Source organism: Podarcis liolepis (genome assembly GCF_965112155.1).
Source record: "Podarcis liolepis genome assembly, chromosome: 1".
In the NCBI taxonomy this organism is placed as follows: Eukaryota; Metazoa; Chordata; class Lepidosauria; order Squamata; family Lacertidae; genus Podarcis; species Podarcis liolepis.
In genome coordinates, this window is record NC_139554.1 from 84,370,429 (window position 1) to 84,383,380 (window position 12,952).

The 12,952-nt window shown below is 48.3% G+C and overlaps 1 protein-coding gene across 3 annotated transcripts in view; it reads right to left on the reverse strand.

Moving 5' to 3' along the window:
* Positions 1-12,952, reverse strand: part of LOC310689441 (unconventional myosin-X-like) — a 77,549-nt gene that overhangs the window by 49,185 nt on the left and 15,412 nt on the right. The window contains exons 2-8 of one of the 3 annotated variants that reach the window (XM_083467168.1): positions 10,589-10,687; positions 9,184-9,342; positions 4,852-5,039; positions 4,316-4,450; positions 3,450-3,574; positions 3,076-3,089; positions 2,133-2,217 (exon numbers count right to left, since the gene is read on the reverse strand). In XM_083467168.1, coding sequence (XP_083323294.1) covers positions 2,133-2,217; positions 3,076-3,089; positions 3,450-3,574; positions 4,316-4,450; positions 4,852-5,039; positions 9,184-9,342; positions 10,589-10,687 — 805 coding nt within the window. Of the gene's footprint in view, positions 1-1,335; positions 1,517-2,132; positions 2,218-3,075; positions 3,090-3,434; positions 3,575-4,315; positions 4,451-4,851; positions 5,040-9,183; positions 9,343-10,588; positions 10,688-12,952 lie in introns of those variants that run through there. The other 2 variants (XM_083467170.1, XM_083467169.1) reach the window with 2 other exon arrangements.

Here is a 12,952-nt window from a genome sequence, read left to right on the forward strand (position 1 = left end):
AAAGTAAAAAGCAGGACACCCCGAAAGTTGTTGAACTTTTTTTAGGAAGCAGAGTTTGGCCCAGTTGCAGACAGACCACAGAGGAAATACCACAAATTCCACTCACTGGAATCTGAGGTCAGGGGTTTCCAGCTCCATTCCCAGGCTCACTAGGGTCCTGATAAAAGTATTATTTAAGTGGGTACCAAAGCTTTGTCTCTGTATCAGAAGCTACACCCTTTCCCTCTTAAACTAGGCCGACTGCATCAGAAATAAAGGCTACTCCCTCCAAAACAACCCAAGCAGAGAATGGCCCGAGGAAGTCTGAGATGCGTCTCCAATGCAAATTTTTCATGGCTAATTCCAATTTCAGCCTTGCTTTTTGTAGTGCCCCACATTCATCGTGGGATTTCTGGGACACAAATCCCTGAGGCATTTTCCTCAAACAATTCAACCAAAGTTTTCTTGCTTCTAGTGTAAGGTTCCCCACCCCCACCCTCAGCTTTGAATTTGTGGCTACGGTTAACATGGTGGTATGTAACATGGAAAACTAGCCATTGCTAATTCAACTGATTTAGGTCATGGACAATCCCTCAAAGGAAGAAGGGGGTTCTGGGGGAAATGTGAAAGTCTTCCTGTGGCAGGAGGGAGGGGAAGTTGAATCTGATCAGCGGCAAGGCACAGGGAGCTGCAAAAGGAGTGATGGGCTGGGAGATTTAGAAAGGGCTGGTGGAAAGAAGAGAGCAATGCTCTGACCAGCCCTCGAGAAAATCATGCCTCTGTTAACTGTCCAAGGACATGGTTAAGTACAGAAACTGGGCTATTGATTCTGTGGGTAACGCAGGTGTCTCCCTGCTCCCTTCTGCACTCGTCTCCTACAAGAGGGACGAGTAGGCCTTAAACAGGAAATACAAGGCATCATTTAAATACACCGTCTCAAGAGTGGACTTGAGATATGATATCCCTTCTTGAAGTTGCAGGAGAAATGCCATTCACAAACTAGAATTCTGAGTTCAGGACTCCACCATTAATTTATACAGAGCAAGGGTGCGTCAGGGGCCAAATCCAGCCCTCTAGGCCTCTCTGTCTACTCTTTGGCACTCTCCCCAGACCATACCCCACCCCTCACTGGTCCCTCAAGTGTTTCTGTCTAGAATGAGTCCTGACAGCGCCTCTCACTTGCCTGGGTGGAAGACAGAAGGGTCTTTGTGTGAAAACTGGCCTGCTGTATAAAGGTATCATTTACACCTGCTGTTGGACTTGCTTTCGCCTCTGGCTCCACCCACCACTGGCATGTGGCCCTCAGAGCATTGACTGGAAAGGAATGTGGCCCTCGGGCTGACAAAAGTTTCCCACCCTGGTGTAGATTTCTATCCTTAAGATTCTGAGCCTGTTCCTCCTCTGAAACCTGGGGTATTAGCCTGCTCTCTGAGCCACTCTGCCTACTGCAAGAGTGGGGATCCTCCAGCCCTCCAGGGGCTTCAGTTTGGTCTGCAAGGCCAAGCCACACCCACTCATCCATCAGCTGACATCAGTGGTGACTTCAGCAGATGAGCGGGAGGACAAGGTTTAATCCTGCACTGCCTGCCCACATGTCCCGTTTCCAGCAGGGAACACTATCACACAGCAAAAGGCAGCAAGATTTAATCTCCACTTATCAGCTGATGGGCGGAAATTAAAGCCTTCTCAAAATTGCAGCTTGTGTGCTTCTCCAGCTAGCAGCAGAAGCAAGAGGAGGGGAAGAAGAATCAACCCTGCCCTCCCCTCTGCCACCAAGCACCAGCTCACAGGAGAAGCAGCACTTTTGAGAAGCGCATTAAGAAAAACCCCTGGTCCAGTTTCAGCTGAAATGAGACTATGGGAGCTGCTTCTCCCATGAGCAGGAGGGTGGCAACAAGGGGGAGGTGGGGGGAGGCTCTTGTCCTTTGCTTGGCTGCTGCCACTGCGCACAGGAGAAGTGCACAGAGTTCCAGTCCTTTGCAAGCCTCCCTTCCCTTGTTTGAAGTTCAGTGGCGAAAGGATTTTGAGTCAAGCTTGGCTCGTCAGGAACCCTAATAAGGATCTGGCCCAAAAAGGTTCCCCATCCCTGCCTGACTGCAAGAGATTGCTCTTCTCATTGAATGAGAGAATGCAACTTTGTGAATCCTCATTACCTTTGTGTTCTTCGCTGACACCTGCTAACAAGGCATAGAAGATATGATAATTACGTTCCTCCGGGTTCTGGTGAACAACTCTGTTCTGAAACAAAGAAGAGTGAAGGGGGTGTGACCCCAAAGGCACACACAAACTAGCAGAGCTCCTGGCAATGAAATATGTGCTCGGCATAGGAGGAAGGGCAGCCACTGTGCTTAGCCCTGTTTCTGCTACATCAACAGCATGAAAAGAATCCAGGTACGTGTGCGTCGCCACATACAGTTCTATATGCAATATGTCCTGGGGTCTATGCAAGAATGAGGGAAGTCCACACCAAAACCCATAACCAGTCACGGTTTAATCTCCGTTTCCATGCGCCAAATTATATCCCTGCTTGAGTGGGAGGACTGAGGTCTTGTGCTGTCTTCCTTCACTGCCATTTTCTTGTTGCTGCTCCTTCACTACTACTGGAGCCTCTCTCCCTTTTTTCTTTTTGATTAATTTAGCACCATTTCATCCATGCACTTTCGCACCGGGACACGTTGCTCATTTGCCTACTTCACAGTCTCAGAATCTGACTACTCCCTTTTCCCTAGCAAAGCAAATCAGCCTCACTCCTCCCTTTTCAGTACTGTCTTGTGTGTGGGTCCATTAGTGCAATTGCATAGATGCAATTGCGCAAAACAGGACATTTATTAATAACAGAGATGTTCAAGGATGAGGAAGCATATGTATTATGGGAAACTCGTGGTTCTTTCTGAGACGGTGAAGGTTTATAGTGAAATGAAACAAAAAAAAGGGAATATAGCTTAATGTAGTGCAGACACACCAGAGTTTCTACGGAGCAGAACTTTTAGGGGTGTTGAGACAGTACTCTACCCAGGAGTAGCCATCATAGCATATCATCTGGACATTGTGAAGGGGCAAAGAAGAGGGGGCACAATCAAAATAAACTTTACTCACCTTCTCCAATAAATCTGAGCAATGAGTTAAGGAGGAAGCAATGGTACGAAGGCTCCTAGAAAGACTTCCCAATGTCTGGCAAAGAATCTTTCAATGCCATAGGAATCTGGCTGCAAAGAACTCTGTCCCCAACTTATATGGGCGCAGATTGTTTCACTCCTGGATTCTAAACAGTTAGAGAGCTACCCTCTTTTGCAAAGGAAAACTCAACACAGAATCGGAAATGAGCTGGAAAATGGGGAGGAAGGTTGCCTTGCCTGACATGATTATACCCTGCTGAGCCAGCAGTGGAGACACAACCAGCTCACCAGCTCCGCTTGGCCTTGGGTGTGCGCTAAGGTAATCAGGGATAAAACCACCAAAAATAAGGATACAGTCAGTGACTCTCCCACCCTGGATATGCCCATGCTGGGAAAAGTGCAGCTGGATGAACTTGCCAAAGCGACTAGAATTGTTGTTGTAGACTGTCTTGGCATTTCCAAAAGCCTCCAGTACTGGGCTAGGAAGGAAGGAAGGAAGGAGATTAGTAGTGATGTTTGGGGTGTATAATAAGGGTAGACTGCACTTTATTTAAATCTAGGCATGTTTACTGTGCAGACCTTTCAAATTTTGAGGAACTGAGCTCTCTCTTAACAAAAACTACAACTCCCTCCAAAAAACACAACCTTCCAAGTTTCTAGCCCTCATGTCTGCAATGACAGACTTGATATCTCCAAAGTCTGTGTTTACTGCAACTTGCTCCTCCCCCTTGACCAGCAGAAGCAGAATCAACCAAATATACGTGAACATTTTCAATTAATGTAGCTTATACATGCTGCACAATCCTGCTTTTCTTAGTGCACCAAGCAGTCCCACTTATACATGTTGGACACCTGAGGAAATGGACGTGGAAACAGCCACCAGAAATGAGCATGGCAGGCATTATCGATTTCCTATCTTTGCTTCCCTGGTTCAAAACAGCACAGACCTCTGACCTCTGAAGGGTATCTGGAGAAAGTCAGGCAGATGGATTCTCCTTATCAAGTGCAGAAATATTCCAAGGAATAAGGACTTTTGCTGGACCCTCTCTATGCATTACAGCCCCCTAGCTGAAAAAGGAAGTTTGTGGGCCGTAACTAGAAGGCAGACAGTTGGGAAGCTGCAGTGCCAGTCCCACCCCTTGTCCGTGACATGGCTCCCCTGAGAGGAGACACCTCCAAACCGCACACTCACGCCAACCCTGTGCTGTGTGGGCTTGTACCTGCTCTCCATAATGGCCTCCTCCACATGTGTGCTCTTCTCTGACGCAGGGCCGCCCAGTGAGGTCTGGCTCATGGCTGACAGGAACTTCAGCAGCAACTTGGTACTCTCTGTCTTTCCAGCTCCACTTTCGCCACTGTTAAATGGACAGCCAAAACAACCTGCTCAGGACAGCACCAACCAAAGGGAATGCCAGCCTCAATGGCAAGTCAGAAAGAATGGCTCCAGAATGTACGTGCAGCACTCCCCTCAAAATCCCGACTAATGGTTGGGGAGATGTTTGCTGCAAAGAGCATAAAAAGATAAGGAGAGCCTTGGTGCAGCAGGCCAGCTGTCCACCCTGGTTCAACAACTGGTATTCAGAGGCATACGGCCTTCAAGAATGGAAGTACGACACTGAGAGCCTTATCCTCTGGGAATTTGCCCGATACCTTTTAAAGATGGCGGCCATCGCTACATCCTCCATTGTTTAACTATATGCTATGGGGGGGTGTGCTTTGATTCGTCTGCCCTCCTGATCCAAAGTGCCTCCCTCACCTGATGAGGACGCATTGGCTGTCATGGCGCCTCCACAGGCAGCTGTAGCACTCGCTGGCTGTGGCAAAGATGTGGGGTGGCAGCTCACCCAGACAGTGCTGGCGGTACAGGTCAATGGCATCAGCATCATACAATCCAGCGATGGGCTTGTAGGGATTCACAGAGACCAAGATGGAGCCGATGTTTGTCTGGAGGAGAAAGCAGAAAGAACAGCAAAATAAACAAGTGGTTTTAGTGAGCTGCTGGGGACCAACTCCATACATTTGTACACATGCGCTTCTGTAAGAGCCGCCACTCACCGTTTGCCACAAGAGGGCAATATTCTACCTCCCTCCGGGCACTTTGAACCCATAAAATCTGACAGTGTTCAAATGCTAATAAGCTCCATACAGGGTGATTTGTTTCAGTCACCTTCTTGCAAATATCTACATGAATTGCCATATTATTACAGATAGTTCTGTTTGTGTTCAGGCCAGCCAGAGGCCTTCCAAAAAGGGACGCAAGCACAGATCTTGTAAGATCAACAATCACAAATCTCCCACCTATCGCACAGTTTGGCCCTCAGACCTACTTTGGGCTCACTGATATCCTTCTGGAGAAGATAAGGAACATCAAAGGCTATTATATACCTGAGGGTGGAAAGGATCCATCATTCTCAGGACAGAAATCAATGGTTTTAAGTGGAGGCCAGGTCTTGAAAGAAGGCTTAAAAGGACTGAGCCTCTTCAGCCCAGCCGAAAAAAGAAAAGAAAAAAAGGGAAGCTAAGAGGGTACATTACAGCTCTCTAAAAATAATTGGAGGGAGATAGCTATTGATGTAGAGGGAGACATGCTAATTTAGGGTACAGGACATTACTGAGAACAAGAAGAAACTATTATATAAACAAAATGCAAGGAGCATTCGAATGGTCAGAAGAATTCATATTTGGGAAGAATCTCCCTAGGGTACCTTCAGTAATGAAGATTTTTTTATTAGGTTTTTTTTTAATGGAGCTAAGTACATTTCAGGGATGCTAAATGATGTACCTGAAGTTTCACTGGAGCCTACCAGGGTGGAGCAAGAATGTTCCCCTCCTATTTAGTGCCCCCCCCAATTCCTTCCTCAGAGGTAGAGATGACCACAACTGGAGATGGGACATTAGATGGACTGTACTATCGTGCTCAAGTGGCAAGGAAACTTCTATGGGATTCTTAGGGTTTCTTGACAAGTCATGGCCTTGGGCTGAGGGGAAGCCTCATTTCTGTAAGGATTGGGCAGGGAATCATCCTTGGCTGGCCTCTCTTCCCGTTCCTTTCTTTCCCTGTATTACTCCTTGGCCATGCTTTGAAGAAGCAGGACACCTCTGTGCAGGCTTGGCTGAATGGGAGTCTGCCGGGATGTTTCTGGGAGTGGGGTGGGCAAAGAAAAACACCAAAATGGGGAAGCAGGATAGTTTCTCAGAAAACAAGAACAGTGCCTGTACATGTTGCCTCATGTGTCAGGTTCTACAAGATGCTAGAGATGTACTCTTCTTGAAAAAAGCAAGCAAGCTGGGGAGCTGGTTATGTTTCATGGTGGTGGTGGGGGACTGCTCAGTAGTCTTTAAGTCACTTGGCCTGGTTCACTGAACAAGCAACCACGCTGGAGCACAATGAGAAAATCTACTTCCATCTCCTCCTGCTGCAATGCTGCTCAGAGCTAAGCCAATGTTACATCCAAATCCAGGCTTGTGATTTGCCTCACTCCAAATAAAGCATGAACTCTAACCAAGGTTTGTTCTTGGTTCATGGTTTGTTTGAGGAAGGCAAACCATGACATAAGACCAAAGGCATACGGTGTCTTGTTTTTAGGTAGCACGGCAGGAGCAGGCCTGGTTCTGATGTCAAAAAATATAGTTTAGCATTGTGGGAACAAGGCTAGCTTCCTTCTTGTGCACCCCTCTCTTCCTCCTCTGGCACAGTCACAAGAGGCCATCAAGAGAAGCTTTCAATTCTTGATTAAACTGCATCTTGCTATGACATCTGAACCTAGCTAAGTGTGCTTAATTTTAAATATGCTTTGTTTGAAACCCAATTTCAAACCATAGTTTATGAAGCTGGCTTGTTTCAACAAACCATAGTTAACCATGCGGTTTAGATGACATACTAAAACTGTGGCTAACTGAAAACAGAAGCTAAAGCTTCCAATTCCCTCCTCCTGGCTATGCTAGAGGAGAGGTGGAGAGTGCACATACTGAAAGCTCACTGCAACTTGCCACGCTAAACTCTGGTTTACTCTGGCAACCAGTAAGTCTTTCGCATTTCAGAGTGTAGTAGCCCCATCTCTGAGGGAAAATGAATTATAGCAGAAAGAAGGTTTTTTATTGTTGTTGTTGGGTTTTTTTTAAAGAAAAGATCAGTTAAATTTTCTATAATCTCTTTTGCCCCAAGGTAGAGCTATGGGTCTGAAATGTGTCAGGACTTACTGTCTCTCACAATAAATCTTTAAGCGCCTCCTGGGATTTTAAAAAAATATCCACAGGCATACATCCTCCTGCCTAAATCTTCTCTCAGCCCACCATCTACAAAATGGGGATAATAACACTGAATGTACAGGGTTGTCACTGGATTACTGAAACCAGATTTTACAAGAGACTCTGAGCTACTGCTTCTGAGTGTCTTCACACTCTCCCCTCCTTGGAAAAATCCAAGTAAACCATGTATGGTGGGGGTATCATTGCACTGTGTGTGTGTGTGCTGCCTGTACCTTGCATCGCTGCTTGGCAGGGATGGGGAAATGTACAGTGCAATGACATCGTGTCACATACTATCTGTCTTAGATATTACAAGAAACAGAGCGCAGGAGCAGCCATGGTGCTGTGTCTCATGTAAGTTCCAGGATGGCCCCAATACAGTGTCTGCGAAATACTCTCTGATCATTTAAACATATACTGGTATGCAAATGCTAATTATTATTCTATTTCCCTACAGCAAAGAGAGAGATGGGGGAGGGAGGGAAGAAGTAGCAAACTGAGAAATTAGGGTAGGCAGTTGTCAAAGGGATGTTCAAGAGCGTAAGATCCGATTGTAAAGGTCTGGGCAGTAAAGAGCTGCTTGCACAGGGAACACTTGAGAGGTTGCAGGATGGAGATAGACCTGGGTCAAGAGAGCAGAAAGAGAAGGCATGTCCATCACGAGACAGCAAAGATTCATTACTATGCAATACAGACTTTGCAACTTCCTTGTCTGCCCAAAATGGAGAAGATGCTTCCCAGAAATCGGGTCACTTAATTGATCATTTACTGGAATACAAGATGCATACAGTCCTGTTGCCTTAGTAACTGTTGCTATGCAACACAGCCTAAGATCCACATTTCAATATCAGAATTTGAACGGGCTTGCACACAGGTAAGAAAGAAGGAGGAGCATGCCTCATGGCCCTTCTCGCAGTCCCAGGTAATCTTGCAAACACCATAAATGGCACAGAGCCCCCTGCATCTCTCTGCCTCCCGTACACAAATCCTGAAGTGGGATGAAAGAGGACGTTTACTGCCTCTGGTGCACATGTCTGTCATTCAGCCTAGGAAACCTGCTCTAGGAAGAAACACCTGGAGCATCTTCAATGCCAGCTGCTGAGAGTCCTCTTGCAAAGAGAACCAACCACCGATGGCATGGCAAACATTGCTGCATTTCTCAGCTGCAGCAGCCCAGTAGCTACTCCTGGACACTCAAGCCTAGACTAGGCATTCAGTAAAACGAGGTAGCTTCCAAAATGGCAAAACAGAGTATATCACTATGGAATGCAGATGATGGGATAGCATTTTTGAATTCTTCCTTTCGTAAAAATGCCCCTTGCAAGTAGAAAACTAGTGCCTACAGAACAGGCTAGGGTAAAAACTCTTTCTCTGGTGTGCTAATTTTGGGTAGGTCTTTTTTCAAACTTATGGGCTTTTCCTTTTACTATAGGGAAGCATTAAAAACAGCACTCCCATATTTATGTGTGTGTGTGTGTGTGTGTGTGTGTGTGTATGTATGTGTGTGTGTGTGTGTCACTCCCCACCTGCAATCTGAAATGGTATAGTCTATTACACACACACAAAATCTGCATGTGTAGACAGGGCCTTAGGTGTGCCTTATACTCAGCATAAAATCCCCTTGTGATGCTGTGTTCCAAATGTGTGCAGAGTGACCCAGGAATACTAACTTGATTCAGCCCAAGCACAACCAGGAGGAGACACAGACTCCTGTCCAAGCCATGGTTAAGAGGGCTCCAAATCGGGTGAGATAGAGTAAAGGACAGCCGTGCAGCTGAGCTTTCTTTTCAGGCCACTTCTGCTCTGGCTAGCAAAGAATCTGTCTGCTTTGGTCACTCACATAGATGTGGTCCTGCTGGTAGCGCTGGTGCAGATTGAGTAAAATGGCCGCCTCGTGCAGGTCTCCCAGCATGGACATGTCCTCCACCCCCTCCATACTCGACCGATGCATCGGCAGGACTTTCTCTCTGGGCACAGAGGCCCACGGGTAGCAGAACACCTGGAGGGAAGGGAAAAGATGGTGCATGAAGAGATGCAGGATTCTGTGGGGAGCTGTAACTTCTGGCAGTTGATCAGTTGACAGTAAAAGGAGTGCAAGGGTATAGAGAGGTAAGTAACAGGAAATGGGAGGGGTCAACCCCTCTTCTGTATTTACCTTGTCCTTTCGCATCTATTTTAAACTTTTATTTCTACAATAAGAAAAAAATTAAAACCATGGGTGGTATTCAACCAAGTTTTACTCAAGAGCCACTGAAATTACTAGGCATGACAAAGTTTGGTCCTTTCATTTCAACAAGTCTACTCTTGAGTAAAACTTAAGCTGAATGCCATCCTACATGATTTATACACATTGAGCAGGATTTGATGAATGAGTCCTCTCAGTGAACACATCTGGATTCACCACTGGGTGAGTTCACCCAACAGTGAACTGAAGTGACTCATTGTGTTTTACAAGCAGAGACATCTTTGTACAGATGAGCTTCTTACCTCCACACTTTGCACTTTTAGGTGTGTACCAATTATCTATATCTGTAGTTACCTATATCAGAAGGGGAAGCAGAATACAAATTTTCTGCGCCTGGGAAGTTTGATAGCTAATGGCTTGGAAGAAACCCCACCCTTCTGCCACTCTCTTAACAGGCCCCAATAGTTGGAAGTAACAGTATAAAAAGAACTGATCTTCATGAAGTCATTTTGTCTTATATGCTATGGGAGGGTCTGAGAAAGATGCCAATCTCCCTTCCTTACATAAACCAAAGAGATTATAGGAGAAAGGGAGGTGGAAGTGGACTGACTCCCGCATCCCTACAGGGATTATCACCAATTTCAGAGGCAGCCACTTTTAGAAATGCTAAGAGGTGTGAATTGCTTGCATACAGCTGCTTCCAAAGCCTCAGTCTGTCTGGCTTTTGCAGACGCCTCGCCTCTCCAGAGCATCTAAGTGCTTTGTGGCAATGTCAACAAGCAGCGGTAATTCAAGGAAAAACCAATTTGCAAGCCTTAAGAAAAGGAGAACAAAGCCTTAAGAAAACCCGTACCTGCCAAAGCCACCTAGGGAAGAATGCAAAGAAGGTTTTTTCTTTGTAACTTGGCAACCTTAAAGGTGCTGCATATTATGGCCACAGGAGAAGGAAAAAAAGAGTCTCCTGAGCCACCAGCTTTTATTTAGCCCAAATGTGCAAGGGAATGACCTGGAAGGTTTCCTTTGGCGGCTCATGAAAATGCTGTGTTTTCATTTCACTTACCTCGCCATAGTCCGAAGTGAAGAGGACGGATCCATCAACACAAGAGCCAACCGTGCAGGGCTGCAGCCGGTCCTGCTCCTGCAGCCACACACGTGTTCCCTGAAACCAATCATAGCAGGATTCAAGCCATACGCTCTACACCTGACCACACTTATCTGTGCACTCGTGAGCATATCTACCCTAATGTTGCTTCCTGCAATTGCCCTCAACCATCAGCGGAAGCAGCCTCCCTTCCAGAAATGAAGCCTGTGGGATGGTTCACACATGGGCATCTCTGAATGACTGCAGCAGTTAGCCATGACTGGTGTGGAGGAGCCACCAGAGAGGGACTGTCCATAGCCCAGGTGCCACCTTTAGGACAAAGCTTTTCAATGGCGTCTGTCCACATATTCTGTCATCAGATGGCACCAAGTCCTGAAATGGTGAGAAATCAGGAAACATGCATGCCTTCACAGGCTCCAACTGAATCATCACAGGGAACATGGTATCTTGTGGTGGGGTTTTGTTTTGTTTAAATTTCTGTAGCAAGCTGTGAAAATGTAGAGCAGGGGTGTCAAACTCAAATTCATCGGGGGGCCACATCAGCAGTTTGGTCACCCTCAAAGGGCCGGTTGTATCTGTAGGACTTTATCAAAGTTATTTTTCCTTAGGCACTGGTGTGTGTTGTCTTGAACCTATACACTATTTAATATACCTATTCCAGTACGATTTTAAATAAGAATAGAAAAAGAAATAATAATGATTTTTTAAAAAGATGACGAGATGGGCTTCCAGGCAGACTGGAGCTCCAACGGGGAGGAGACAGGAGCCTGTCCCAACAGAGCAGAGCAGAAGCAAATCTTGCCCCCCCCCCCGCCCTGCCGCCACACTCAGGAGTCGGAGGATACGGAGCTGCAGTTTGGGCAGCAGCAGTTTCTTCCTTGCAAGGGAGCCCCAGCGGCACTGTGGGTGCGGGTGGCCAGGATGTCCTGCTGGGGCCCCGAGCTGCTGCAGTTGCTCCTGGGGAGGGGGCTATCCGCCAAGTCCTCCGGCCCGGAGAAAGCCGATGTGTTGGCGTGGGGAGGGGGGCGGTGTTTCGTAGCCAGGCTCCCACAGCCAAGTTGCTGGCAGGCTCGCACTTTGCTCCAGCTGCCCAGATGCCGGCGCGGTCCTCTTCGGGGTGGGAGGCGCCCCTGCTTTGCGGTGTGGCACACCGCCCGCTCGCCCTCCCGGCTCCCTCCACCCCACCCTGCGCAGCTGAACCGGCAGCAGCTTCGCCTCTCCCAGCCCAGCCAGGGCGCGCCGCCTGCGGCAAGACCTGCGCCGGGTCCCCACTCTCCACTTGCCTCCGCGTTCCCTTCCCTGCCTGCCGGCCCCGCCCACCAGGGCGACCCCAGCCAGCCCCTGGCCCCGCCGCCCGCGCCCCCGGCCATCTCCTCGCCAGCTGCAGCGCCGCAGTGGCCTCTTCTTGCGGCCCGAGCGAGCGGCGTCCCAAGCGTGGCTCTCGCTCCCTGCCCTCGCTGCCAGCCTCCGCAGCTCCCTCAGGCTCCAAAAGTTGCCGCGCACGCGACCCGCCCCCTCGAGCAGCCGCGCCTGGGAGGCTCCGAGGGGCGGAGGCAGCCGGCTCCGAGCTCGGCTTGGCGGGACCGCCTCCTCCGCAGCGAGCCCCGGACTGGACCGAGCGAGCAGAAAGCCTCTTTGCCCGGCCCGCGAGGCAGGCGAAAGTTGAGGGACCGGCCGGTAGGCAGGGCCGACGGGGTGCGTCGATTGGAGCCCTGTCTGCAAGCAGGCAGGGAAGGCTTCCTCGCCCTTGATGCCACGGGCCACATGACGGGGTCTGGCGGGCCGGATTCGGCCCGCGGGCCTTGTGTTTGACACCCGTGATGTAGAGTGTGAGATTTTACTGGCTGACTGTAATTGCCGGAAGTGTAGCTCCTGTGTTCAATTAATGCAAGAAGTGTGCACAATGGGGGCGGGATTTGGGGGCCAGGCCCTGTACCCCACCCATTACACATGCCTCCAATGCATCTTCAAGCATACATCTGCAGGCACACTGCAGACAGGCCCACACATGCCATGAATGCTGAGACCTAGTCAGTAAACAGGGCTTAAGTTCCTCCCATTGCTGCAGTCTACATATACCAGGTCTTCCCAGGGCCCACCAAGCTCCCACACTGCCAATGAAAACTAATAAATGAATAGGAGAACCTACCTACGTACACATTCCCTTCATAGCTGCATTTTTGTAAACATTGTTCACTTGGGAAACTGCATAGCAACATTTGGATAAGTGTGAATTTCAAAGGATAGCTGTGCTTCAGTTTGTGTATCATTCCATAAAGTGCAGGTTTGACAGATTTGGCTTTAAATGAGACCTAAATGAGA